At 37.3% G+C, this 27,832-nt stretch overlaps 1 protein-coding gene across 10 annotated transcripts in view; it reads right to left on the bottom strand.

The window, feature by feature from the left end:
* Window positions 1-1,196: 1,196 nt before the first annotated feature.
* The window catches only part of OPA1 (OPA1 mitochondrial dynamin like GTPase), an 86,781-nt gene continuing 60,145 nt past the window's right edge, over window positions 1,197-27,832 (bottom strand). For 4 of the 10 annotated variants that reach the window (XR_009612270.3, XR_009612272.3, XR_009612274.3 and 1 more), the window contains 5 exons: window positions 27,555-27,665; window positions 6,667-6,836; window positions 5,689-5,756; window positions 4,561-4,657; window positions 1,197-3,306 (listed from right to left, as the gene is read on the bottom strand). Coding sequence is in view for 4 of the 10 variants with exons in the window: in XM_060639549.3 (XP_060495532.2) it covers window positions 5,692-5,756; window positions 27,555-27,665 (176 nt within the window). In the remaining 6 variants the exon portion in view is untranslated. The remainder of the gene's footprint in view (window positions 3,307-4,560; window positions 4,658-5,688; window positions 5,757-6,666; window positions 6,837-27,554; window positions 27,666-27,832) is intronic. The other 6 variants (XM_060639549.3, XM_060639550.3, XM_060639551.3 and 3 more) reach the window with 3 other exon arrangements.

The raw sequence follows: 27,832 nt of genomic DNA on the forward strand, positions 1-27,832 counted from the left end.
CGTGGCAGCAAAATCCACTTAAAAGACATTTTTAATGAATTTTATCAAAGAAAAATACCAAAATGCTTGACAAGTATCAAGATACGAAAAAAAAAAAGGCATTTGTTTGACCATGGATTACAGCTGTGAAATGTGAAGCATGTGAAATGTAAGTATTCAGAGAAGAGCCACATTAAGAGGCTTATCAGACCATGAATTTGGTTATACTGCAAAGGTCTCGCTCTCTCTCAGCCCTTCGTTAATACAGAGAAAACGTAGAAGGTGCTCTCCAATATAGAATTAGAACATGATTTAAATTACTTTAATTACTAATCTACACAAATGACCTTAGATTAAAAGCACAGGCAAAACAGAAACCACAGTAACATCTACATGTAGTGTGAAGGTTTTAAAAAATACAGAGTTCATTCACAGTGAACAAGTAAAAACAAAGTTATGTTTTAAATATTTGAACACATAGCCACGATCATCCAAAAGTGAGTATATCTGCAAGCACATCTCTATATTGCTAAAGAACCTGAAACTACAGCCAACAAGAGATAAAAAGCACAGAGATAAAAAGCATCATTCTGATCCCTCTTACTGGAAAACTAAAATGTCGTCCTTCTTTTTGCAAATAGATACATCTAAAATAAATATAAGATTATAAACTAGCTAAGGAATTTGTCTTTTAAGCCTACGCTCTCTCTTCATCACATGTAAAACTCCCAAATTATAAGGTTAGGAAGCACCGCTCTCTGCAATGTTCCCTCCTCATTTTTATGCTATTCATTTGTACTTGGGGCTACATTATTTGTGGGAAGGAGTCCACTGGAGTAAAGCCTGAAAAGGGGCGATAATGCAAAGAGGAGAGAATGTAATTAAGCTCCTAGGAAAGGCTGACTGCTTCACCTGTGGCCATAGCTCAGCTGATTCAACTTGAAGCAGCGAGGACCACTTGTTTCCCACTGTGCACTGCCTATGAGTACGGATTCTTAAAACTGATACCCTGACCGAGTAAATTTTAGATCTAATTTATTTACAGTTGCTCAGTCTCCCATACAGAGCTTTGTTCACGCTACTCTTTGCAAATTCTGACCTGAAACAAAGGATTCCTGGTCTAGTTAGAATTTAACTCCTGTACGCTGAATTTCTGAAGCGATCTGTTTAAATTTGAATCATTTGTAATTTTTGAACTACAGACACAACACACAGGGTTTACTGTTGAGAATCCGAATTTTATTTTTTCTTTTAATAACATCTGCATCAACCTAGCTTTCAAGAAAAAAAAAAGGCATGCTTAGAATGAGATAGGCTAAAAAGGAAAAAAAAAAAAAAAGTATGTAGTCCACGAGAGAAAGAAGTCATGTAACATCTACATGTACTGTGGGGGATGTGGGAGGTCTGGACTCTTATTTGGGGTTTTTAATCATCTATTTATATGTTTAAATTACAAACACTGATCTCAGAGAAATGAAGATTCTCCATCCCCGTTTCTTAAATTTATACAAAGGGATGTGATAAAAGGTCTCACTGAACATCAGCCTTTAGCTTAGAAAAAATCTACACATTATAGCTGAGGGCATTTTTTCCCCATCCATAGCACATACAAATAAACACGGTCCTATTTCTTTGGAAACAGATTTGTAGTTGTAAAGTGGTTATGATTTACAACTACAAAAAAAATAATTACATGGTGTCTGCTTCAATGAGGGGTTACCAGCAAGCAGCACTGGTTAGAGAGAGTTTACCAGTGAGGTCACCTCTACATTCAGCACAGAACACCCGGGGCGGGGGGCGTGGGAGGGTACTCCCTTGCTGTTCCCCTACTAACCCTAGAGCTGAAAGACACATGAAATGTTCTAGACTCCTCATCCACCAAATAACAATATACACTGCTACCAGCCGATTAAACCTGGATTTACATATCTTATCAAACAGTATAAAACAAATATATACTGAACTCTTGATTTCTGAAATATTTTGCGCTACCCTTCCAACCTTATATATTAAGTGTCATCAGATCTCAAGAGAAATCACAATGCTATGGATGCTAAAAAAAAAAAAAAAAAAAAAAAAAAAAAAGGTAGGGTAGCAAGGGAACTGTTACCAAAACAGAATTAAAAAAAAAAAAAAAAACCTCCAAAAAACTGTAAAAAACTGTCCACAATGGGCATTTTTATTAGAATACTAAAGGCTTAACAAAATGGAAGCAAAGAGCAGAGATAAATGAGAAAGACATTTGAAGTCAAAAATGGTATACTTCTTTGCTTTAAAGTCCTTTAGCCAATAAAAAAGTATTTATGACACACACAAAAATGCTGTGAAGGTATTGTAACTGAACTGCAATGAATCCAATTTTATGTTTCTCTTTAAAAGTTCAGCTAAGAGGGAGATGGTTAACATGCTGTTGAAATAATGCACTCTTATGAAAGAGCCTTTTCCTGCTGCCTCCCTGAACTGCTTGACAGTCTAATAAAACTAGTCAACTGATTATTCTTTATCTTCCCTATCCTGTGTCTCAATCCAACAGCTCTGTCAACAGGTAACCCCCACCCCCCCGCAAAGTTAACCGAAAACCTTGCTCACCTATACCACATCCAAAATGAATGAACTTCAAATGGAGACAGAAAGTACAAAAACATCCATTGAAGCAAACAGGTAAGCTGCTGCTGAGTTAGCTTCCCAGGCAGCTCTCTAAGCTGTCAGGGAAGGCTGAGCTCTCTTCCACTGAATGCACACGGAATTGTTGCAATCCAAATTAACCTATTTGAGGGGTTCTTCTGTTTACGAGTTCTCTTTCACATGATAAATGTGGACTGAATTTTCATAATCAGATAGTTTCTGGATGAAGAACATTTACAGATACAGACAACAAGTTAGCGGGTTACCATCATTTTATATACAATTGATAGCTTTTCACAACACCTGGCATTTTTTCCCCAGAGAAGAAACGGACACTGAGCAGCACCGGCTAATGAATTAGGTGAACGAGTGCCACCACAAATAGTGCCACCACAAATGACACAAGCAGGAGAGCAAGTTTCTTATCGTCAAGGGCTCAACCTAACGGCCACACCACTTGTATTATCTCAATGTGTCACTTCAATACAATAAGATAGGATTTTAATGCCATTTCCACTCTTCGTGCATTCAAAAGGCAACTGATGGTCAAAGTGCCTCTGATACGCATTAAGTATTTTTACCCCATGACTTTATTTCATGTTTAGAAAGGTGGAATAGCAGAAGGAAAAAAGGCAGGACAAAAGACTTTGGAGTTTTCTTTCTTCACATGTATGCGGAGGTGATTATATTATGAGTAGGATTCTGTAAAAATAAACACATTTGATAAATTAAGGTATGGGGAGACAAATGCAAAATTTCTAAATAAACTTTATTACTGCATGATCATAAAAAAATACTGAAGCTTAACTGCCTGTTCGCTAGTTTTATGAAATTTAAAATATCACCTACTATAACAATGTGACAATTTTATTAAACATGTGTGAATTAAAAAATACTGTCATTAGTTTTTTACAGAGAAAATTTAAAAACATATTAAAATTGATTGGTAGAAGGAATCTGTGTTTGGCTGTGCTGGGTATAAATATCTTCAGCAATTATCAGAATGAATTACTTAAAACTATCAGGTTGAAGAACTCAACACATGTTAAAACTATCATTAAGAAACTATTCCTCAGGGGCCCCTGGGTGGCTCAGTCCAACTCTTGGTTTTGGCTCAGGTCACGATCTCAGAGTTAGTGAGTTTGAGCCCTGCATTGGGCTCTGTGCTGACACTGCAGAGCCTGCTTGGGATTCTCTCTTTCCCTCTCTCTCTGCCCTTCCCTTGCTCTCGCTCTCTATCAAAATAAATAAATGAACTTAAAACACACACACACACAAAAACTATTCTTTAAAGTGACTGGTAACTTTATAAAATGGTCAAAATGAAGCAAGGCTACAATTTTGCCACATTTATTCTTTTAAATGGATTTTCAGGGTACAAAATAGTTGATCTTTCCAATATTCAAATAGTTCAAAGGGTTATAAAACCCAAGGGCTAGGAAGGGCTGTGGAGACTAAAGACAAGTAAAGAACAAAGAAAACTGGGATGGTTTCCTCATAGACACAGATTATCACAACTTAGCTCTTACGACTACCCTGGCCTCCACTTGAGACAGACTCTCTGGCAGGAAAAGGCATGTTCCCAATAGCAACAGTAACACTAGATGTCACACTAACCAGTTCAGGGTAGTGACACTATTTTATGTAAAACACTGGCTGCCTTTAGGCTTCTTCATTTCATTAAAGAGAGAAATGAAGCTTATATTTTTAATGGGGTTTCTGTGATTTTCATGAATCTTCTTCCCCCCAAAACCACATTTACAAACAGAAATATCAAGTGAACTTTGGTGCTGAAGAGGAGAATCTCCAAATCAAGAAGGCTCTCAAAATGTTTATTTCTAACATGAATTACTGATAGGAAGTATGACAAGGAGGAAGGTATCATAACAACTTTATGGTTTTAAAAGGAAATTTTCATACACTGAAGTTGTATAAAACATTTATGAACACAGATACTTGAAAACAATGAATTCTTTTTGGACTGTGTCAAAGATGGTTGATATTTACTCTCTGGATACATTTTTGTGTACATCCATGTATACATCTGTCTTAACTTAGGGGAGAGAGACAAAACCAAGTAATAAAACATTACTGGAAAGCTTTCTAACTTCTTCCTCTCTCACTTATTGCTGGTATGCTGTTCTGAGGGATAGTGGTCTGAGCTGCACTTCCTTTTCTGGCTTGCTTTCTCAAATGTACTGTGCCTCCCTTACAGGAAAACACGTAGTTTGGTCACAGGGCCTTTTCTGAAATGAATGCAGCTAGGGAGGGAATGTTTTACTTTAATACTCCTTCCAGTTCTGACTGTGTTGCAGGCTGCCTACAGGGAAAGGCTCACAGATAAAGTGACTAATTAAATATCTTAAAGAAATGATAATGTCTTAATTAGAGCACCTTCCCTTTCTCAGCTTCTTCAATAAAAGCAAAAGACTTACTAATTATAATTCTTCAGCAGTAATTAGCAGTTTACTATGCTACTACGGAAAATCTGTATTTAAATATACAATACTTTATTTGGAACATGCTTACAATGCCAGACTACAGAATTAGATAAGAGTCCACACATTCAGAAGAGTACTGCATTCTAAGGCTATCTGAGTTACTTTAAACAGGAGAAATGGTTTCAAACATGAGAATAAAATCAAGAACAATTATTATTAGTCAAGCCAAATAAAATGTTTTGCAAGTTAACATACACATCATTGTCCACTCAATATGAACAATGAGAAATAAAATAATGAAGGCTACAGTTTGATTATTTACATGCAGAAAACTTATGAGCCACATGCATATTATGAAATATCTTAGCTTTGTTTACTTTTGCTCTGTTCAAAATTAGTTCTACAGGATATTTTTAGTTCACCCCGAAGGCAATCAAGTATTCAAGAGGAACACTGTACATATGAAATTTAGAATTAATTTCAGAGATTCCTGCCTTTAAAATTATTTAATTACATTAAAATTATTATTCAGGAACAAGCAGGATATAGTCATGTACAATGACAAACTATAATAAGTTAAAAAGTATATGTTTTGCATTTAGTCAGTATGAATGCAGTAAAAAGGCTCTTACTAACTTATTACCATTTATTTCTCCTGATGAAGAGCTTCAATAAAAGCATCAAGTTTTTCTTGAATTTCTCTAACTTTCTCTGTGGAGATAAAAAGATTATTAGATTAATTAAAAGTGAATTTATTTTCAAAGGCATCACAAATCTTTGAAGACAATTATTCAATAAACTGTCTGGGATACTTAAACCATTTTGGAAAAGGGACAAAAATTACCTTAGCATCACGTATCACCTTATATCCAAAAAATGTTCAAATGGATTGTCGTAGTAGCTCTTAACAATTTTTTGGAAAGGGGAGGAATATGGGCTTTGTGACTGACCCCGCTAAGAATGTAATAAGAATTACGGAATGTTACAGAGAAAAATGTACGTATAGACACATACATCATTGCATATAGAATTTTAAGGAGTTCTCAGATTCTCTGGAGTCCAACCAAGGACTCGGTTAGCAATATCTGCAACAGAGGAGAATATAAAATAAGAAACAATTGTTTAAAAAATGTTTATTTCTTTTGAGAGAGAGAGAGAGCGAGCAAGCACGAGTTGGAGGCAGGGCAGAGACAGAAGGAGACAGAAAATCCCAAGCAGGCTTCACACTGTGTGGAACCTGACGTGGGGCTCGATTTCATGACCATGAGATCATGACCTGAATCGAAATCAAGAGTTGGATGCTTAACTGAGCCACCCAGGTGTCCCAATGAAACCATTTTTAAGAATTAAAAAAGAATACAGGAGTGTATCTAACAGGCCTTAGACTGGAAAAAGACTTTCTAGGATAAATGGAGAAAGCTACAAAGGAAAAGATTACTAGTATGATCACATTAAAATGTACACTTTATATGTCAAAATGTCCTAAATTTAAAAGACAAAAGAAATTGTAGAAAATATCTGCAACAAGTATTAAAAGGGCAATAACACTTTAAAAATACATACAAATGTACTTTCCTAGCTATAAATGTATAAAGTTTAAAAACACCACAGTCAGGGGCACCTGGGTGACTCAGATGGTTAAGCTTCTGACTGTGGCTCAGGTCATGATATCACCACCGCTCATTAAGTTCAAGCCCCACGTCGGGCTCTGTGCTGACAGCTCGGAGCCTGGAGCCTGCTTCGGATTCTGTGTCTCCTTCTCTCTCCGCCCCTTCCCCGCTTGTGCTCTCTCTCTCAAAAATAAACAGACATTAAAAAATGTATTAAACAACCACAACAAAAACCTCAAAGTCACTGAAGACAGATTTACATTATTTTATTTGATTTTATGTTTTCATGTTTGCAGACTTCCAAATAAAATCTATAACTTCTCTCTGAAATATAAAGATTTCTTTCACAAATACAAACTATTCACACACAGGACATGTCAATCTCCCAATATGCAAAAAATGGAAGTCATGATTTATTCTACTTCATTGCTTACTTAATCATGCAACTCCCATTTTAAAATATAGTTTGTGATGCCCCGGTAGCCTAATGGAGAAGGCACTGGCCTCCTAAAATATAGTTTGTGGTGGGGTACCTGGGTGGCTCAGTCGGTTGAGCGTCTGACTTCAGCTCAGGTCATGATCTCACAATTTTTGAGTTTGAGCCCCGCGTCAGGCTCTGTGCTGACAGCTCAGTGCCTGGAGCCTGTTTCAGATTCTGTGTCTCCCTCTCTGTCCCTCCCCTGCTTGTGCTCTCTCTCTCTCTCTCTCTCAAAAATAAATAAACATATATATATATTTGTCCTTTTAACACAATTTTATATATTAGTGGGAATTACCAATTAAAGTGAAGTGACTGGTTCAAAGCTATTGATCTAGAGGCAAAACTGTAAAGCATTCTGCTTTACATCTATAGAAAAATCATATAAAGTATATTAATATTCAACATTTTATCTTTTATATTTAAAAATAATCTGCAATTGAAGACATAAAGTATTCCTTTCTATCATTGGGACAGCAGTTTTGATGAGCAGCCAATAAAAGGAAGAATTGTCCTTTTTATGAATTCTCATGAGCATTGCAGGAACTCGACAAGGTCTATCCAGCTGCATATAAAGAACATAATGTCTTCATCTTCATTTCCCAGCAATTTAACACTACTACTTCTTGGTATTAGTCTGAGACTAACACCAAATCTATATAGAAAAAAAAAAAAAAAGCCATACTGTTTTAATTCAACTATTTACTGAGCAAACATGATAACAGTTATCGCAGAGACAACAATAATTCCTTTTATGTAAAAGTAAACTAGAGAAACCCAACCTATAATCCCAACCTATCTCTTGGAAGTTTAATCTGTATTTTTTGGCAATCTGTACTATTTTTTAAGTCAACAAACCGGTAAACATACTTCCTTTCTCAAAATAAGGCCACATTCTTATTTTTAAAACTAATTCATCTTGTTGCTTTGAAAGAGCTTCACCTGTTCTCTTCATGAGTATTTAGAGAGCTCTACATAGTGCAGTTCATCAACTGAAGAATTTTTAAAAATTTTTTTTTTTTCAACGTTTTTTATTTATTTTTGGGACAGACAGAGACAGAGCATGAACGGGGGAGGGGCAGAGAGAGAGGGAGACACAGAATCGGAAACAGGCTCCAGGCTCCGAGCCATCAGCCCAGAGCCTGACGTGGGGCTCGAACTCATGGACCGCGAGATCGTGACCTGGCTGAAGTCGGACGCTTAACCGACTGCGCCACCCAGGCGCCCCCTGAAGAATTTTTTTAAAAAGGGGACAGTAGGAGAAAAAGAGTTTTCTAAATTGTCTGACAGAATTTTGGAAATGAACAAGGTATTTAAAAAATCATCTGACCTGGGTGGCTCAGTCGGTTAAGCATCCGACTTCGGCTCAGGTCATGATCTCACAGTTGTGGGTTTGCGCCTGAGTCGGGTTCTATGCTTACAGCTCAGGGCCTGGAGCCTGCTTCAGATTCTGTGTCTCCCTTTCTCTCTGCCCCTCCCCCACTCATGCTCACGCTGTCTCTCTCTCTCTCTCTCTCTCAAAAATAAACAAGCATTAAAAAAAATTAAAAAAAAATCATCTGGCTTAAATAGCACAACATATGGAAATCTAAAACAGGTACTTAAAGCCATGGCAGTTCCTCTAACCATCTCACTGAGCTATACTACTTGGGAAAGGTGTACTGCATGAGAAGAATTCTGACTGTTTGCTCCACGACCTGAGTCCAAGCAGGGCCAGCTCTGTCCATCCTTCTGCCCTGTCCGTGACCTCCATCCTCAGCTGCACAATCTGGGACTGGGTGGCTCAGTAGCATCACTCAGAAGAGAGAGTTCAGAGCAAGATCTACTTGTATTGACAGACCAAGAGCCACTCTGATGCAGGTGTCTAACTGTGGAGTCTGAATCAAGTTCAAATTCTTATAAAATTAGAGATAAGCGATATGTTTTTTTCTAAATAAAAGTTAAAAGACTGTCTGATTAATAAGAAGACCACAGAATAAAATTGCCAAATTTTCCTTTTAAAAAGCTGTTTTTACAAAATATTTTCAACTAGAATATCAGGGCACCGTGCCAACATACTCTGAAATGTCAAAAATGACACAAAGGGCATTTAAGTAAGTTACTAGGAGGTAACGGGGAGAGAGGAGAAGAGAGGAGAAGAGAGGAGAAGAGAGGAGAGGGTGGAGGTGAATGTGAAAAGAAAAAAGAAGGGGCACCTGGGTGGCTCACTCGGTTGAGCGTCTGACTCTAACTGTCGTTCATGACCTGATCTCAAGCTTGTGAGACAGAGCCCTGCGTCAGGCTCTGTGCTGGGTGTGAAGCTTGCTTAAGACTCTCTCTGTCCTTCTCCCTCTGCCCCTCCCCTGCTCCCATGCTCGCTCGCTCTCTCTCTCTCTGTCTCTCAAAGAAACAAAACAAAAAAACAAAAAACAAAAAACAAAAAAAAAGAAAAAATAACTGTGATAAATGTACTCTTTTTACACTAAATTTAAAAATCCATTTCTTTGTTCCTTCATTTTATACAATGTACTTAATGCAGTGATATGGGGACACAGATGCTATCTTGCCTTTGAGAAGAATTCCTTGATCACTTCCTACCTACCTCATGCTGAGTCTATGAAGTATCTACTATGTTTGAGGTGATTTTAAATCCCACATTTCATTTGGTCTTCATACAGCCCTGAAGGTGTCCCTGCAGAAGACAAGGACCTGAAGCCTGCAGAGTTAGCTTTGTGCAAGTTTCTCTGATTTGGAAACATACTAGATCCACTACCAGATACAGACTCTAAATGGTAACAAAACAAATGCTATTATTTGAAGGGTATTTGTTGTGAGCTTTACCTTTTACCTGAGATAAGACATACTGTGGTAAAAATGAGGGAATGGAATAGTTACCAAGCACCTTCCTAAGTAGTTCTGTGCCTAGGAATAACTAAGAAAAGTATAATAAATATTATTACCTAAATATATTTGAAAAAACCCTTGGAAAACAATACAAACGTATGAAACTGGACAAAAAAAGTTCAGCATCTCCAATGTCTACAACAATGTCTGACTCACTACACATGCTCAACAAATACCTGATAAACGATAAATGAAATTCCCAAAAATATGGTACAGAAAACAAAGGCTGCAGGTTATCAAGAAAAAAAAAAAATCACTCAACAGACTTCCTGGGTGTTATACCAGTGACCAAGAGGGCAGAAGCCAGGAGCACAAGGTGTGGAGCCAGCCTGGGAACAGAAGGCAGGGTACATACACATTGACAATGAAGATCTAGGAAAGCTGGTGGGTCACTCGAACCACACAAGCAACACGGGACAGAGAATACTCAGGTCTCACAATACAGTAAGTGGAAAGAGAAATTTCAATTTAATTATTTCACCTTATTCAGAAGACCAAAATATGCTGACTGCACACATACACACACAGAGAGAGCTTTAGAAAGTATATTGCTTTCATTCTTTGCAAAGGAGCTATATTACAGATAATAAACAGCATTATTTCCCATATTTGAATTCCTTCATTTCAAATTCTGATAAAAGTCTTCAGCACTTCCTATATACTAACTATGCCATCCGGCTGCACACAGAAAACAAGACTTATTCATAAAAATCAAAGTTGAATGTCAGCAACTAAAACTTTCTACTTTCTGATCCTTCCAAACACTAATGTCCCAGTGTTAAAGTGTTTTCAAGTCCCAAAATCTTACTGTACTTAACTATTTTGCCATTAGAAACTACTTGCCCACAGAAATGTGCATACAGGTTAGCAAAGGGTAATTATAAAGCAAACTCCTTTTTCTATTAAACATTTGCCTTAAATATTTATAGTTGGAGAACTCTTATAAAATTTCAGATTAACCTGATAAATTAAACCAACTCAGGAAGGGATGAACAAACTCCTATTTCTGTTTGAACTGCTATTTCTGCTCTGAAATAGGCAATTCTACTTGTAGTGAATACTGAGTCTACTTGCCATTTATCCAATGTTTACTTAAAAGATGAACTATTTCAGACATCAATTCATTGTGCTTCTTGATTGAGTCATGAATATTCCCATAATCCCCACCTCATAAACCGCCCCTCTCAGTGAATGAAGGTCCTTCTCTTTTTTTCTTCAGATGACTTGGCATCCATTCATGTTTTGGGTCTCTTTATCTCCACATGAAATGATAGTGCTACTCTCAATTTCTTTTTGAATCTTCTGATACTTGCTCTAAAAGTCTCAAATATAGACTAATCTGTAATTAGGTTTTGAATACACTGTGAATACCAAGAGGCCAAACCTGGGAGAAGGTTCACTTCAGTGGTTAATAACAGTTTAGAATAGGAACAAAGAATCACACACAAAACACTACCACATGCACTGAAATAAATCTTTTACAACTTTTGATGTTTTTAAAGAAAGCATGAAAAACAAACTGCAAACTAATGCAGTGTACCTTAAGCAAACCACACATCCACAGATCACAATGTACCTTAATAGAACTGTTTTATAACAAGCTGTATACACATTTAGAGTGAAACTTGAGGACACCTTGGAGGTGAGGTTTTGCTGTAAAAAAGTATTCACTAAAGGACTGAAAATTTTAAAAAGTTCTTAACATGTAATATATGTTGCTCATCAAAAGGCTTGCCTTTTATTAGACAATCCTACTGTAAGTGCTCTTTAGGAGTTCCGTATTTAAAGGGATTATCTAGAGTACAAGGAAACAAGGGAAGAAAACAAACAGAAAGGGTGAACCAGAGACAAGCTTTAAGATTCTCAAAGATACGTTAAATCTTAAGATTTAAGATAGTCAAAATCTTAGATTTAGCACAAGAAAAAATGTGCACCTTTTATAGTCGAGAGGAAGAAGCAAAGCGACAATCCAAGGTGTGTAGCCAAATCTAACACCTTTTTTTTTTTTTTTTTTTTTTTTTAGCATTTATTTATTGTTGAGAGACAGAGAGAGACAGAGCATGAGCATGGGAAGGGCAGAGAAAGGGGGAGACACAGAATCCAAAGCAGGCTCCAGGCTCTGAGCTGTTAGCACAGAGCCCGACGCGGGGTTCAAACTCACGAACCGCGAGATCATAACCTGAGCCAAAGTCTGATGCTTAACCCACTGAGCCACCCAGGAGCCCCTAACACTTCTCTTCTGAATCTTGGTCCTGTAGTTTTTTTCCCCCTACAAAGAGCCTTTTTTCTTTTTTTTTCTTGAGCTATGATTATTTTTAAACCGACTCATTAACAAGGATGAACAGAATTACTTCTGCTCGTTACAGAAAAAGGAGACTCCTATGTTCTGGAAAGCTGTCTGAGACTGCTATGGTAATTTCAAAGCTGGGTGGGGTCACTGACTTCTAGGGGTCTGCTGAAGGTGGTAGCAGAGTCCTCTGGGTTATTTTGTTTCAAAAGTTCAAATGGAACTCTTTTGCCAGAATTACATCTACTCTGCAACAATTATTATTTAGGTTGATTAGGAGATAGGATTGTAACTCTATGTTCCTAATGAAAACGAATGTAAGTATATTACTATAGGCAGATCTTCTAAAACAGACTTCACAGGAGTACACAATAACAAAAGGAGTGTTTGATGACAACAAATGTTAGGAATCCCTACACCCTAATAATCAATGGGGTAGTAATTTTATATGGATTTTATAAAGATGAGAACATAACGAGTTAAAAGCTATATGATAACGTGGTCAGGAGAACCAGGCTTCTAGACCCATCTGTGCCTTTAACTTCATGACCACAGTCATGTCACAGCCCTGGTCTCTTTATCTATAAAATGAGGGAACCTGTCCAGAATTCAAAGCCCAAAATGCTTTACATTAGGACTGAAATGTACTATACTAACCGATCATATGTTTTAACTACATCTTTTTAAACTTAATTGTCTTGTTTACTCCTTAGTATTTTTTTATTTGATGGTAAGCTCCTAGTAAAAATTCAATCGCAAATGACAATATTATTCTCACACGACTACATAATTCATTTTAGAAAGATCAGGATTATACTGGGTTTTTTTTCCCCCAGGAATCAATGTGGGACTGCTTGCATGAATTATCTACATACAAAAAAGTCCATCATTTAAAATCACTGAGTCTAGCACAGAACTCACTAAGCAATAGATGTCCATGAACTCATTGTTCACTCACTCACTGTTGAGTAATCTACTCACCTGATACATAATTCAAACATTAAAGATGACATTTTTAAAAAATTTATTTTAAAAAATTTGCTATAATCAGACGCCCCCTCACCCCCCCCCCCACCAAATAATATGATTTAGAAAGAGCTGCCTTAAGAAAGTCTGTGAGATAAATTACAGCTTAAGTCTGATGAATATATAAATAGCTCAAAGTGACTTGTGGATAAATTCAGCTTTCTCTCTACCTCTCTCTTTTTAACTCCTAACTGCAAGCATTTCTACCAGGCTCTTTTGGAGGATATAATCAAAACCTCTTAAAATACTTTCTTGATATATTAAAATTCTCCAAAGACTTCAGTATGAACGAACATAGAGCAGCTTACATTTAGGCCTCGACCCTGACTAAGCCTTTCACTTTTATAAGTAGATGGCAATCGTAATTTCATCTCACATCTCAGCTAACTATTAATGCTTATGGATCTGCCCTTAATTGAGCAGCTCCATTCCAGGTGTGTGTCAGTGTCAGTGAGCGTGAAACCTTGAACTCTCTGCTACCTGATATTAAAAGGCTCAGAGCTGCAAGAGGAAATAATATTTATGGAAGACTGTATGGGGGACACTAGATATTAGATACTATGCTAGATACTATGTACGTCCATCTTTAGATAAGCCAAATAGCTATGTATCTGGACTGTGTCATTTTGGTTTCACCTAGAACTGCTTACGTGATTAGCCTACAATGAGGAACATTATAGTAAAAAGCTCCATGAAATTAATGATCATATGTAGTCATCTGGTTTACTGTATCATATAATTCAGTGTTCCTTCCGTGAGCAGAGATGAACTTTTTCTCAGGTGTGTGTACCAGGAACACCTATGCTTCAACGAAGCAACTGCTTTGTCTGACAGCCACCATAAATCCCATAATCAACTCTGCTTTCCGTTTTGCTTCAGCTGTCTAGGAAGCTCAGGGCTACATTTGCAGGTTACCTGCAAAATGGAAGAACCCCTGAACCAAGTATTTTGAGGGGGATACCAATCTTATCCCACGTTTCACATTATTTCAAATTGCCTTAACCTTCTCTTTCCTTCATTCAACTTTCCAATTAAGCATTTTTACATTTTGCACAGGATAGATCTTTGCAAGCTGCCTCAAATCCTTTTTGGAATAGGCGGGGAATTAATAAATAAGCTAACACACTAGTTCGCAGAAGATGTACCACTAGAGAGCTGATTCATAAATATACCATAATACTTGAAAAGTGGTCTTCTTATGCTAGTAATGCTTTTAAGATCAGGAATTTAAAATATTTGAGGGGGGGGGGACAATATTTGTCCCATTAACCTTCTATAGGTGATTTCTGCATAGGAGAAAAAAAATTTTATTTCTGCTTAATGCTTAGAAAATCCAATGATATAAATATGTATACTTAAAGCATTTCTTTTCCGCAATGGAAGAAAAATAATAAATTTTTATGGGATTCATGATTGTCTTTTTAATGTAAAAGTTAGATTCTACCATAAGATTAATAATCATCTCCCATGAATTTTTATTCTGTATCCAGTATATAAAATGTGCCTTATTAATTATATCTATTAACTCAAATTATGGTAAAAAAAATCTTTAAAAGTTATTTTATATGTTAACTCATTAATGATACATTGCTTTATTCCCCCCCCAAAAAAAGTTTAAATAAATACACTATTTCAAAATGAATGCATTCCTTCTGTCTCCATAGAAAAATCTAAACATAAAAAAAAATTTAAATATGATTCAGGTAATTAGTTGAGATGATTAAAAAAGCCTAGCCTAATGACCAGTAAAATTTTTGGTCCCAATCAATTAAGAAGGGTTTAAAATAATCCATCATTTTTTTTCTTTTCTATTTTCTTCTTATACTTAAAAGTGTATCTTACTCTGAATTTTGTTAGGTGGAAAGTAGAAACATTTTAAAAAAAGGAAAACCACCCAGGCAGCCCTTAAAGAGACAGGACATCATTTATCACCTGCAAAGACAGATTTATAAGAAGAGGGCCCCTTCTGTTCCTTTAAGACTGCAAAACAGATGGGAAGTGAATGGACAGTCAATGGGACAAGAAAACACATGGGAGGTGCTGCTGTATGTATGTTCCCAGCGTAAGAAAGAGGTCAAGATTGTAACTGCATGACTGGGTCCTGGAAAGGGTCTTTCTTCAAGCTGTTACAAAGACAAACGCTGTTCCTCATCCTGCTGTCAAACTGTTATAAATATTGGTTTGTCAAAAGACCTTCAGTGCTGAAGCTTTAAAAGGAGGCGTAACAGATGAATGAATCATGAGAATGATTCTTAAACAGTCAGCTCATTAATGTAATTTTTAAAGTAAAAGAAAGAATATGAGAACAGAGACTGTAATTCTGATTTATGAACCAAACCAAAAGTATATGAAAAAATATGGAACTAAAAATTGCAGGTTTTAATAAAGTTATGAATTAAGCGAGATGAAAAACAAAAATGAAATACAATTGTATCTGTTAACTATAATGCTGCATCAGGACAACAGATGATTATTAAACCCGTCACAAGGAGAGCTAGCGGGCATTCATGTTTTGTCAGGGTGATTCCCTAAGTTTTCAGTTACTTCTACTACAACCCTGCAGAAAAGTATCACTGCTGATGCTGGGTCCAGAAGTCAGAATAAGGCTCAGAGAAATGAAAAGAACTCCAGAATTAGTTTTACATATTCATTGATTTAGAAAATCACCTTTAAATTTTGTCACAATTTCTTATTTTCTACAGAAAGGGAAAATCACAACATTGAAGTAAGCAGTAAGAGTACACAGATTTATAAACCTGTATATATTTATCTGAAGAATGAAACCATTACATATGTCTTTAGGAGAAAAATTCAATGTTCTAGATTCTTAATGATTAGTTTAGGAGAACAGGTTTAAAAACTAGCACAGTGAAAATAATATAAAAAAAGGAAGCCAAATTATATTACCTCAGTTATCTGTAGTCACCCACAAACACAAACCCAAAGACTAAAGACGAACAGAAGCCCAAAACAAATCTAAAAAGATACTATCTCTAACACATGTTGTTAGCCCCAGCTTTGCTATAAATATTTATGTGACTGGCTAAATCACTTCCCTTAATGAACATTAATTTCCCCATCTGAACAATGTGGGATAATACCTTATAAGCCTCATATGCCTTTACAAGGTAAACATGGACAGACATAACACGTTCTGTAAAGTGCAAAGCTCTATACAAATGTTAAGAGACAGTTGTATGGCTCCAAGCAGGATTTGGATACCAAAGTACCAAATGCTGCAATTACATAAGAGGCTCGCCTGGCTGATTGCTTTCTCTTAACTGTCAGCAATCTTGGAAAAACCAAATTCCGTAGAAATGAGAAAAGATTACAAAGTTAAGAAAGTGAACGGTTGAGAGTGGAGGTAGCAGGCAAACATTTGAAGGTTTTTCTGGATAAGTGAATCAAGATCAAACGTAGGTAGACTGCAGGGCGTCTAGGCGGCTCAGTCAGTTAAGAATCAGACTCTTGATTTCAGCTCAAGTCATGATCTCACAGTTCATGAGTTCGAGCCCTGCAATGGGCTCTTGGGCTGACAGTGTGGAGCCTGCCTGAGATTCTCTCTCTCTTTCTCTCTCTGCCCCTCCCCTGCTCGTGCTTGCTCTCAAAAATAAACATTAAAAAAAAAAAAAGGTAGGTAGACTGTATGGAAGAATCAATCCAATAGTTTTAAGGTGGGGATGACTGGAGCGTCTTTTGAAGGAAGGACAGACATAATGCAGACATAAGCACACATGGGAAGTGCCAGAGTCCTGGATACAGGTGGGGATTAACTTTCAAAGAAGAGTGATTTTCTGAATATGTTCTGCTATAATACAGCCTTTGGAATCCACGGCCTACTTAAAGTAACTAGTACCACAGGTTTTATTTTTACTAATGCTGCTTATACTTCTCAGTGAACCTTTCTGAAATAAGTTAACATGAAGAAAAAGAGGAGAAATTGAGTTTGCTCTGATAAATGAGAGACCAGAAGCAGGAGTGATGGCAATAAGGGGAAGATTGGCGGTGTTAAGTAGAAGCCAACCTGAGATCTCATGAAAAATGTGTTCCAGAAATGTGCAGAAACTATGTCCCTAAGACTACGTTAAAGATTTTGTTAGAGGGGCGCCTGGGTGGCTCAGCTGGTTAAGCTTCTGACTTCAGCTCAGGTCATGATCTCATGGTTGGTGAGTGTGGGCCCATATCAGGCTCAAACACAGAGCCTGCTTGGGATTCTCTTTGGGTCCCTCTCTCTCTGCCCCTCCACTGTGTGTGCTCTCTCAAATTAAATACATAAACTTTAACAATCTGTTAGAATACAATGTTACAGTGGTCATCTCTCGATAGTGGCAATGGTTTTAAAATTTTTGCCATCTGTATTTTCTAATTTTCCACAATGCATATATATACGTACCAGCTCTGTCACAGTTAAGAAGGGCTGAAACAGACACCTGAAATCCTGGTAGTACTTGGTAAAGACAGGCAGTCTGTACCTATGACTCAGAGAATGAAGTGTTGCCTCAAGGAGACTAAACAGGCAAGGTTTTTAAAAAAGACTTGAATTCCTTCAGCCAGGAAACAGATCTAACTGAAGTGAATGAAACCCAGCAAACTCCTTTCTACAATGCAAAATACTAGGAAAAGTACTTTGCACAAACTTGAGTTGCACAAACTTGAAAACTTCACCAGTTCAAAGAGGATTTCAATTCATTTACACATGACAGATCCACAGTGGGCATGTACTGGAAATCCGAAGAATTCACAGTGAATCTCAAATGCTAAGGGATGACCCCATGAGGAGCAATTACTATCTAGTCCCATGAAGTGTTTCTTGGCATCGCAATCACCAAGAGATTATTTGGGAAAGTATTCGGTCACTTAGCTTTGTCGTTTCTATGAATATGATAAAATTAAGAATATGAAATTTCTAAGGCAATTTTGCATTATGCTTATTCCTATGCTTATTCTAAGCAACAGTTTAGGAATGTATAAAATAGTAAAAACTTAAAATTCCTTTTGCCTTTAGCTCCCCTCTCCCAACTACCCTGAGACCCCTACTTCATAAAGTAGCACACTTCATTCAGTTTAGCGCACACCAATTCGCCCAGTTTTTTTAAAAAAATATTTATTCAAATCTTGCTTAATTTTATTTTTTTTTTAACATACTGTTCACAGGTCAGTAGATTGTTTTGTGATTAGATTTAGTTTTCAATGACTAGATTTCATTTATTTCCATCTTAGAAATGGAGAGAATACATAAAACATAATTCAAAAACAAAACACACCAAAATTTAATCCCGACTTTAAAGATGTTACTTCATTCTAGACTCTCAGTAAGGAAGTGGTAAGAAATACTAGCTAGGAAAAAAAGCCTAACTTCTAGATGAAAATGTGTACATTGGCTTTTTTATACATAAGAATATACACATAAACATATATCACAAAATGTAAATAAAACCTACTTCAAAATGATCAACTCAATTCAATCATTACTGAAGAGACCTTTCTTATCTTTGTTCTTATTTCTAATCAGTTAAAATGTGAGTTTAAGGCAAAAAGAATATACTTGCTAATAAAGCACTGAATACCAGTAGCCTATATAAGATTACAGAGAAGTAAATGTCATTTTAATCTTGTACCAACTGATCAATATTCTTCAATGCTCTCTTTAAAAGATAGAGTTAGGCCATGAAAAATGTGCTTGATTCTAAATGCCCCATTTTGAGTCTGGATTTTCTCATCAATAACCTGGAAAGCGCACCACTCAGGCTCATCATGTGGAATTCTGTGTGTAAATAACTACTTCTTTAACACAGAGGACTCTCCCTGAGGATTACTTTATTCTTTGTGCCGTGTCGTCTCTCTCCTTCTCTGGCTACAACACAAAGCAGGGTCTACTTGACCTACGCAGACTCAAGGTAAAAATAATCTTTCACCACCTTCCTTAGTTTGTCAATTTCACCTTACTATGAAAAATATTACTTCACAAGCTCGCAAAATTCAAAATTTAATTGCTTTTACCCTGTACAGATACCTTAAAGACCTCAAACGCTGATAACATAAAACAGAAAGTTACCTTATTCTGTATGAAAATGAGAGCTGTTTCAACCTTTCCATTTTTTAAATATACTCATTTCCACTAAAAACCATTCCAAAAAGTACGCGAATATTAAAGAGAACAAAAATATTCATTTAAGTTAGAACTTAAAAATGCCTAACAAACAAAACAATTATGAAAGTGTCTTAGTGAACTGCATGGACTGGCAATTAGGAAATCACTGGTGACTTAGAAAGAAGTGCTTTCACTAGGGGTGAAAGCCTTATCACAAGACGTCAGCAAGGGAGTGGGTGGGTACAGGAGTGAACGCAGGGGTGGGTACAGGGGCGAATGCAGCAGAGGATGCAAGCTGCTCTACAAGAGAAATGAGAGGGTAGCTTTCTGGGTGACAGAGTGGAAGAAAGGTTCCTTATCATGAGAAGACTTAGCTTCCTTCTCCCTCTTTTTTAAGTCAGGAAGAGGGGGCTACTGAAGAAACCGTATGGAAAGGTCATGATTAAACAGTCACTGAACATGTACAATATATACCATACAAGGTATGGTGAATTTATGAAAGAACCAAATCACTTGAGCAGAACTGATTGGTCAAAAGAGACTCAAAATTTTTTCTTTCTTAACTGGTTATTTTGGTTGATTTACACTTGCCTACCATGGGAAGTCTGCCTTCTGCTCAATTAAACAACACTGGCAGTACCTCGGTAAGGTTTTTAATCTCTGGAGGAAGGTAAATAAGTAGGGAGGAGGAAAAACACTGGTCGAGCAAATGATAATGGTCTGAAAGAAGGCACCGTGAGAGACATAAGAAAGAGACAAAGGGAAAAGACTGCTTAGAAATGTGCTAGATGCAAGGAGAGACGAGACAAAGAGTACTGAGGTCTTGCAATTATTGGCCAAAGAAATGAAGTTGCAGTGGTTAGATGTAAGTGAAACTACGGGGTCCTTATACTTCATGTTTTCCCTCCCGGGCGCTTCATCCTATTTTCTGTGACTGTGCCTTTAAAAATAAAAACCAAACCCTCTTTGGGCCTATGGACTCAGAATTCTACAATTCAATGCCACTCGTTTCTCTTCAATGCCCTTTAAGATTCATTTTCTTTGGTTGTATCGACAGACACAAAATGACTATGCTACTACAGATATAGTTCAAATAACCTAACAAATTTTCAACAGTCATACAGTTTCTAAGACTCCACTAAAAGAAGATATATGTCAATTTTATCCCAATTAATAAAACGACCAGTTTTACTGCTGTGAACAGAAAGAACCCTCTAGAGTACAGATCTGGGGGCAGGAGGGTGGATGGTGGTGGAGCAGAGAAAAATCCCCTATGGAGACGTGTTAAAATTTGCATGCCAGAGACCTAACTCTGGAAAAATAGTTTTAGATGGGAGTTCCCTTTTTCATAATTTTAAGTTCTGGATTCTGAGTATAACAATCATGTTCTAGGATAATTTTCAGCCTCACACTACTTCGTGGCCACTATTGTCATCCATAATGGCCTTCAAGCATATGGCAGGTGTGGGAGAAGTCCAGGAATGTGGAGTAACCAAAGGAAATTAAATTGGAGAGTATCTTGACATTCTTCCTTTCTAAATAAAGAACAACAAAATCATTCTGAGGGTTCCATCTAGATATGTTCTGACTATTTCTTATTCAAGTTTTATCATGGCATAAAGATATTTCTTAACTACTCTATAAATCAGAATTCTGTTTTAGAGCTAGTAAAAAAAATCTTAAAAAACATTTTAATTGTAGTTGGGACACATGTTACATTAGTTTCAGGTGTACAACATAGTGACTTGACATACCTATATGTTACACCACGCTCACCATCCGTCACCGCACAACGCTATTACAGTACCACTGACTCCATTCCCCATGCCATACCAATAAAGGTATGGATTTATTTATTTAAATCCTTTTTGGATTTAAGCAGCTATGGTGCATTTCTCTTCCGGTTTTAGCTTTTAAAATGGCAGCACTCGTTCATTCTGCTCTCACGCCCTTTTTATCACCACATTTCAAAAATACACTAGTGTATTAATAAGGAACAAAGTTTTCCTTATAAAAATGATGTGTTAGTGAGTATCTGGTAGCTTGGGGAAAAAGAAAATGTCCATCTAAGGTTTTAGAGTCAAAACTGAATCTTATGCACACTAAGAGACAAAGCTTGCAACTCTGCTCCTTTCTAATTATCAAGAGAAAGCACAGGATGGATTATAAGAGGAGACTGGGAGAGTGAAGAGACACAAAGACAAGCCCCACCAGCATTGTACACTCGCAAGAGAAACAAACTTTAAGTTTTAAGAAACAATTGCTGGCTGTCTGGGAGATGCCCAGGCATCAAACAATAAAGAACAGTCGAAAGAGGCGAGAGGCGAGCCCGCTGCTGACTCCTGCTCCCTAATCCCCCGGCTCCAGTGAAAGGCCAGCTGTTGCCACCTCGTGTAGGGAGTCAGCAGGGCAAATCAACTGCAGGAGAAAAAAAGCTGCGGATATTGGAAAATTCTAATTTACTAGGCTCTCTAATATTTTTAACATTAAGGGCATCAAACTATATCATTAAAATGAGCCTGTGCAATGGCAGCCCAAGTAAAGGAGTTTATCACTGTTTTCACTTTCATTAGTAAATGAGGTGTAATGAAGTTACTCAAGATTGTACTGAAGCACATCTTCAACTCATATAAAGTACAAAAAGTAGGAAGCAATACACCGAAATTTATTATTACACATTTCAATGCTCCCAGACCAGCTCAAAAACCCCTCAACTTAGAGAACAGCCATTCTGCTCAAATATAGATTCTCTGTTACAAGAGGATCTTAAGACTCTAAGCATGAACACATCACACTGAAAACCTGTGCCTGAATTTTGGGCAACTTACAAACTACTTAATTCATAACGGTGGAATTTGACAGAATACACTTCGAGACATGTTCACAAGACATATAAAGAAAATTAACCCTTTCAATGTGGTCAGTGGCTTGGTTTACTTTAGTAAACACTTTAGTGTCCCCTTACCCAGATGTTCCAATTCTATCAAAGTTTTCATGTCCTTTCAAAGTTTAAATATTAAATCACTACTACCTATGTCTTTCTGACCCACTCTGCAAAGGATACTGCTAACTATAACCTTCCAAATGTAAAGGACTATATTTTATGTAATTATATTTTTCTATGGCTTGAGTTTTTTTTCCTCAAATTAGTTCAGCACAGTAGCTAAAAGACCTGGACTCAAATCTTTGCTTTCCCACTTACTACACATGTGTCTCTAGGTTTCCATATCCTTATCTATAAAATAAGACAAATGACTATACCTATGAGAATGCATATAAGGCACACAGCCTAATCCCGGCACAGCGAAAATATTCAAATATTAGCTCACATTCATAAACAGTTTCTGATATAAACAGGTTCTGATATAAAAATGAAAAGAAATGTATTGTAAAGTCAGAAGGGAAAGACCGTAGATCTTAGAGCGATCGAAATGATTTGTAATGCCCCTTTAATTCCTGGGTATCAAGGGTTCTTTGATTATGTGCACAGAGAATGAAAAGTAATTCAGGCTTTAGTGAACAAGATTTTAAAAAGAAAACTAAGCTCTAAATCCCAAGCAATTGATAGGAAGGTCCAAAACTCACACTACCCTAGTTAACAGTTGGTACAACATTCATATAACAAACGATGAAAGAATTTCCATGCTGTTTTGGTGAAATGCACTTTAGCAACATTACAGCAATTGTTACCGGTGCCCAGATACTCCATTTCCAGGGTGGGATGAACAACTTCCAAAATGTCTGTGAGACGCTAGCACTATCACTTGTTTTATATGGTGACAATCATAAAAGATTTCACAAATCATAAAACAGCTCATTATAGAAAGAAAAACTTGGAACTGAGCTATACTATTCTAATCCTCCCCTCTTCAAAGAAGGCATTTTAAAACTGCAGTCTGTTTCAATAAGTAGATTGAACATATTATTAACCCAAATAGATTTTATCTAAGTTGACACTATATTTAAATATCTATAAAAAATCCTTTGAAATAAAATCTGCTATATAAAATCAAAAGAATTTCATGAAGGTTGTAGTGGGCATATTTCAACGCTAAACAGTTCTAAGTGTAATCTGATGCTGTAAATAAGGAATTTAGGTGGAAAGATGAGTCATGTCTTTTATCAAACTGTCCAGGAAGTAACTCAGCCTTTTGACATATTCAGAGATCACATTTTAAAAATTCTAATTTTCTCTAAATTATTTTCATATGACCATGATATATTTATATAAACAAATCCAGTTATAAAAACAACTTTTTACCCTTTTTATGTAAAAATCATCTCAGACTCAGAGAAAAGCTGTAAGGATCCTACATAGAACATATTTTTTCTGAATAATTTACTGTCATTACATCCCATATACCCTAAATACTGTATTATTGTGTATTAGCTACAAATAAAGATATTTTCCTAAATAATCCCAATTTAATCAAGATTTAAAAATTAACGCTGATGTATTACTACCATGTAACCTTCAGATCTCATTCAAGTTTTGCCAACCGTCCCATTAATGTCCTCTAGAGCAACAAGGTCAGGTTCAGGATCACACATTGCATTTTGTTTCCATGCTCTTTCGACCTGGAATAGTTCCTCACGATTTCCTTGTTTCTCATGATCTTGATACATTTGAAGATTACAGGCCAATTATTATATAGACTGTGCCTCAATCTGGGTTTGTCTGATAGACCTTTATGATTGGATTTAAGTTATACATCTTTGGCACAAATATCCAAGGAGTGACACTGGGTTTTTCCCACTGCATTCTGGAAGGCTGCACACAGTTCTGATTTGGTGGTAACTGATAATAATAACTCTGACGGCTTGATTAAGGTGGTTGTTGCCAGCCTTCACCACTGTACAGTTACTTTTTCCTCTTTTAATTATTCTGTGTGGAGATACTTTGTGTGCTTATATGAACACCACATTCCTAATCACTGGTTTTACTGATATAATTAATTTTATTCATTTGCTTACACAATCATCAATTTATGGAATCCTGTTTTATTAAATGGGTCACAGTCTGTACCTGTGATTATTTATTTTGATGCCCGAATTGTCCTAGTTGTGGCCAGCAGGAGCCTTTTCAAGCTGGCTTCTCTGCCTTGTTGCCATGTTCCCATCTCCCTTCACGTACTTTCTTACTTTCTCATCTTAGGAAGCTCCAGGTTCATCCTAACGTTTTCTTGCTCCAGCTGTGGATTCCACTACATCTCCAAAGAGCCCTGGTTCCTACGTACGACTTCTTTTCTACAGACAAGAAGGGGTGGGCTCTTCTTTCATTTCTTTGGTCTTTCTAACTCAGGACAATCAGTTGATGAATTTCCAAAGGAAAGTGGTGAAATGATTTAGAACTGAGCACATTTATTTAATAAGACTGGCAAAAAATACGATGCATCAAACTTTCCCGAGCCTCCACAATACTCTGCCCCTGTACTGATTTGAAACTGTAGTAAAAACTCTTTTGGCTGCTTCCCTTTCTCTGAATTCCGTTAACTATATATTCTACTTGAATATGCTGTACTAAAAACTTTGATCCAAGTAATACAGTAGTTACTGTCCAAACTTTGAAAGTTTTCTGGCTGAAAGGATCCCTGACCATATTCCCAAGTGTTACATTAAAGATAAACAGTATGGGAAAGGTACTCCCAAGATTCTTCTCCAACTAACAGACAAAGTCATGGCTCATCTCCTTCAGTGTGAATGATGAAGCCGAGTCACTGGTGAAACACTTGCTTCCAAGGCCATTATTTGGTACATTAACACGACTATAATTTTATATGTACAAAAGTAGTAAATCACTTCAAGGGAGTCATATGAGTACTTTCTCAGGAAAACCAGCAGGATAATCTAAGACTTGGCTTGACAGTGCACAAATCTGTGTTAGCAATACACTTTCTTCAAGTAATCAAACTGGGACTGGAACGTAATGGGGTTATATAAGGCTCTATTACAAAACATGAGAAAAGACCCACTGTTTTTAATCACTCACAATTATATATGCTGGTAAAATACAGTGAAGTATTTCACTGTCTGATAACCATGTCCAGGGGGATACAAAAGAAATATATTTGTACACCTTGCAACACTGACACACCTCTTCCTGTAACAGCACTAACGTGGCATAAAATTGTGAAGCAGGGACTTGCAAGGGGTTTTTGAACTAATTCTCCTCAAAACCCTCCTAGCAATATAGTAACTATTGGAGTGATTTTTACAAACAAAGAGGCTAAGGCTCTGACAGATATCCTGCCTGAGATAATACAGCTAGTGAAGGGCAGTTCACATTCAACACAGATCTATAAGCTAGCACAAACTGAATTATTCTGACAACATGGCATGAAAAGAACTAAAAGAAAAGGAACAGAAAGTGGAAATGAGAGCTAAAATGAGATACGTTTCGAATACAAGATTATTTAAAGGCAGAAAGGAGAGAAAAGAGAGCAAACGACGTGCTGAGGTCACAGAGAAAGGGACGAGACAGTGGTGGAGTGCACGTGGCTGAGTCGCAGGGTATTAAACAGGAAAACCACTGGCTTCTCTCAGATACTCTGGGGTACTATAGTGACATAAATTCAGTTTAGAAACAGTTTTCAAATTTGAAGAATTTCTTCCTATTTAGTATCTGCTTTCTCTTAGATATCAGAAAACTCCTAAGACAGTAAATTTAAGCACACCTTGAAAGGAAAAATACTTTGTTTCATGAAATTACATAAGGGAAACTTGTAACGAAGTAAGCTCAGACAGAAGCACCAACCTCAGTATTTTTATATTTATTTAACATAACTCTTTCACGGATTTCCTTGGGTTCTCAAGGATCTAAGTAAATATCAATATGTAATCCAAGTACCTGAAAACTAGGACTGCACTAGCATTCAGGAAAGAACCAAATATCCCCCACAAACTAAGTGATAAAGTGATCAGTAAGGCCAAGCTAGGATGGAGGTGTGGGAGCGGTGGTGAGAGGGGAAAGCCCTGTGGGCCTAGTGGAGGTGTTAGAACCTGAGCCGGGCAAAGAGGGTGTTCACATGGGGGTACCAGTGGCCTGGCCCGGTAGTGAGGAGAATATCTGTGGAGGAGGGCAGTCCAGTCTGGTGCAGGGTACTGGAGCACACATAGGATGAAGAGGGCGTCCTCTAAGAAAAGCAGGGCCTGGCTTCTGGTGAGGAGGGTGTCCTTGGGCAGGGGAAGACGTGGGAAGGATAAAGGGGGACATGCCTGGCACACGATGCCAGTGCATGAGCTCAGTAAAAAGGACTCTGTGAAGGGGAACGTGGCATGGGGTATCAGAGCCTGGATGAGGTAAAATGGGTGTCAACACAGGGTAAGGTGCTGTGGTGGTGGCCTGGAGTTGGGTGATCAGAGCCTGAGCTGGGTGAGAAGGATGCCTGTGCAATGAAGGGGACGGTGACAAGTTTCGTTACATATAGGGAGACTGATCAAAGTAAGTAAATATATTAAGGATACTTGGAGCCAGATTTCTCATTGTCAGCAAAAGGAGAAAAACAGAATGAACCCTGTATTACTGAATCAAAATGGAAAGTACCAGTGACAACTTATGGCTTTCAACATAGACGTATACATGTGATTAGGAATACAGGCGTAAACGTGCAGACGTGCATCTGCACATGTACGCACGTGTGCGCACACACGCACGAATGCATACAGCATCTGCTCCCCAGCTCCTTCCACTGAGAGGGTCTGGGAGCAGTGATAGTCCAATGACAATGAGCATTCCTAGGACCCAGCTCTTAATTTCTAACTACTATTCTGCAAAGCAAGGAAGCCGGATCAAAGTACAGGATGAGCACGGAACATCTTGTTACACGGAAGGACAATATCAGGACAACACGCGACACTTGAACAGGGTCTGAAGATTAGATGCAGTAACCAATCAGTGTCAACATCCTGATTCTGATGGTTGCATTATGGCTGCTACGAGAAACCTTGGTTTCTAAGAAACATGCATTAAAGTACTGCAAGTGATGGGGCTATGAGTTAGCACCTTTCTCTCAGTCAGTGGAAAAAATGTTCTTTGCATGCACATTTCTATAGTTTGAGAGTAACTGGATGAACAAATAATGGAAATGGGGAAGGAGAAAAGGCAGGAAGGTAGAGGGCAGGAAGAACCACTTACTGAGGTCTTCAGCCAGCTGAACTCGTTTGCCAGTGAGCAGTTTTACCTTCTTCTCGCTGTCTTCAGCAAAATCTTCCAATACCTCTTTCACATTTTTCTCTAATCGCCTGACTATTCAAAGTAAACAAAAACTTGAGGAGCTGTGTTTCTAATGAATGCACAAGGATGATAAAATTAGCAGTATTTGGAGGGTAGCAGTATTTGGAGGGTAAGTTCTTATTTTTCTCATCGAGTTTGATCTATTAAGTTCAAACTTCCCACAGTTACAGGGAGACTCT

This window comes from Panthera onca, chromosome C2 (assembly GCF_046562875.1).
Source record: "Panthera onca isolate mPanOnc1 chromosome C2, mPanOnc1 haplotype 2, whole genome shotgun sequence".
Taxonomy (NCBI): Eukaryota; Metazoa; Chordata; class Mammalia; order Carnivora; family Felidae; genus Panthera; species Panthera onca.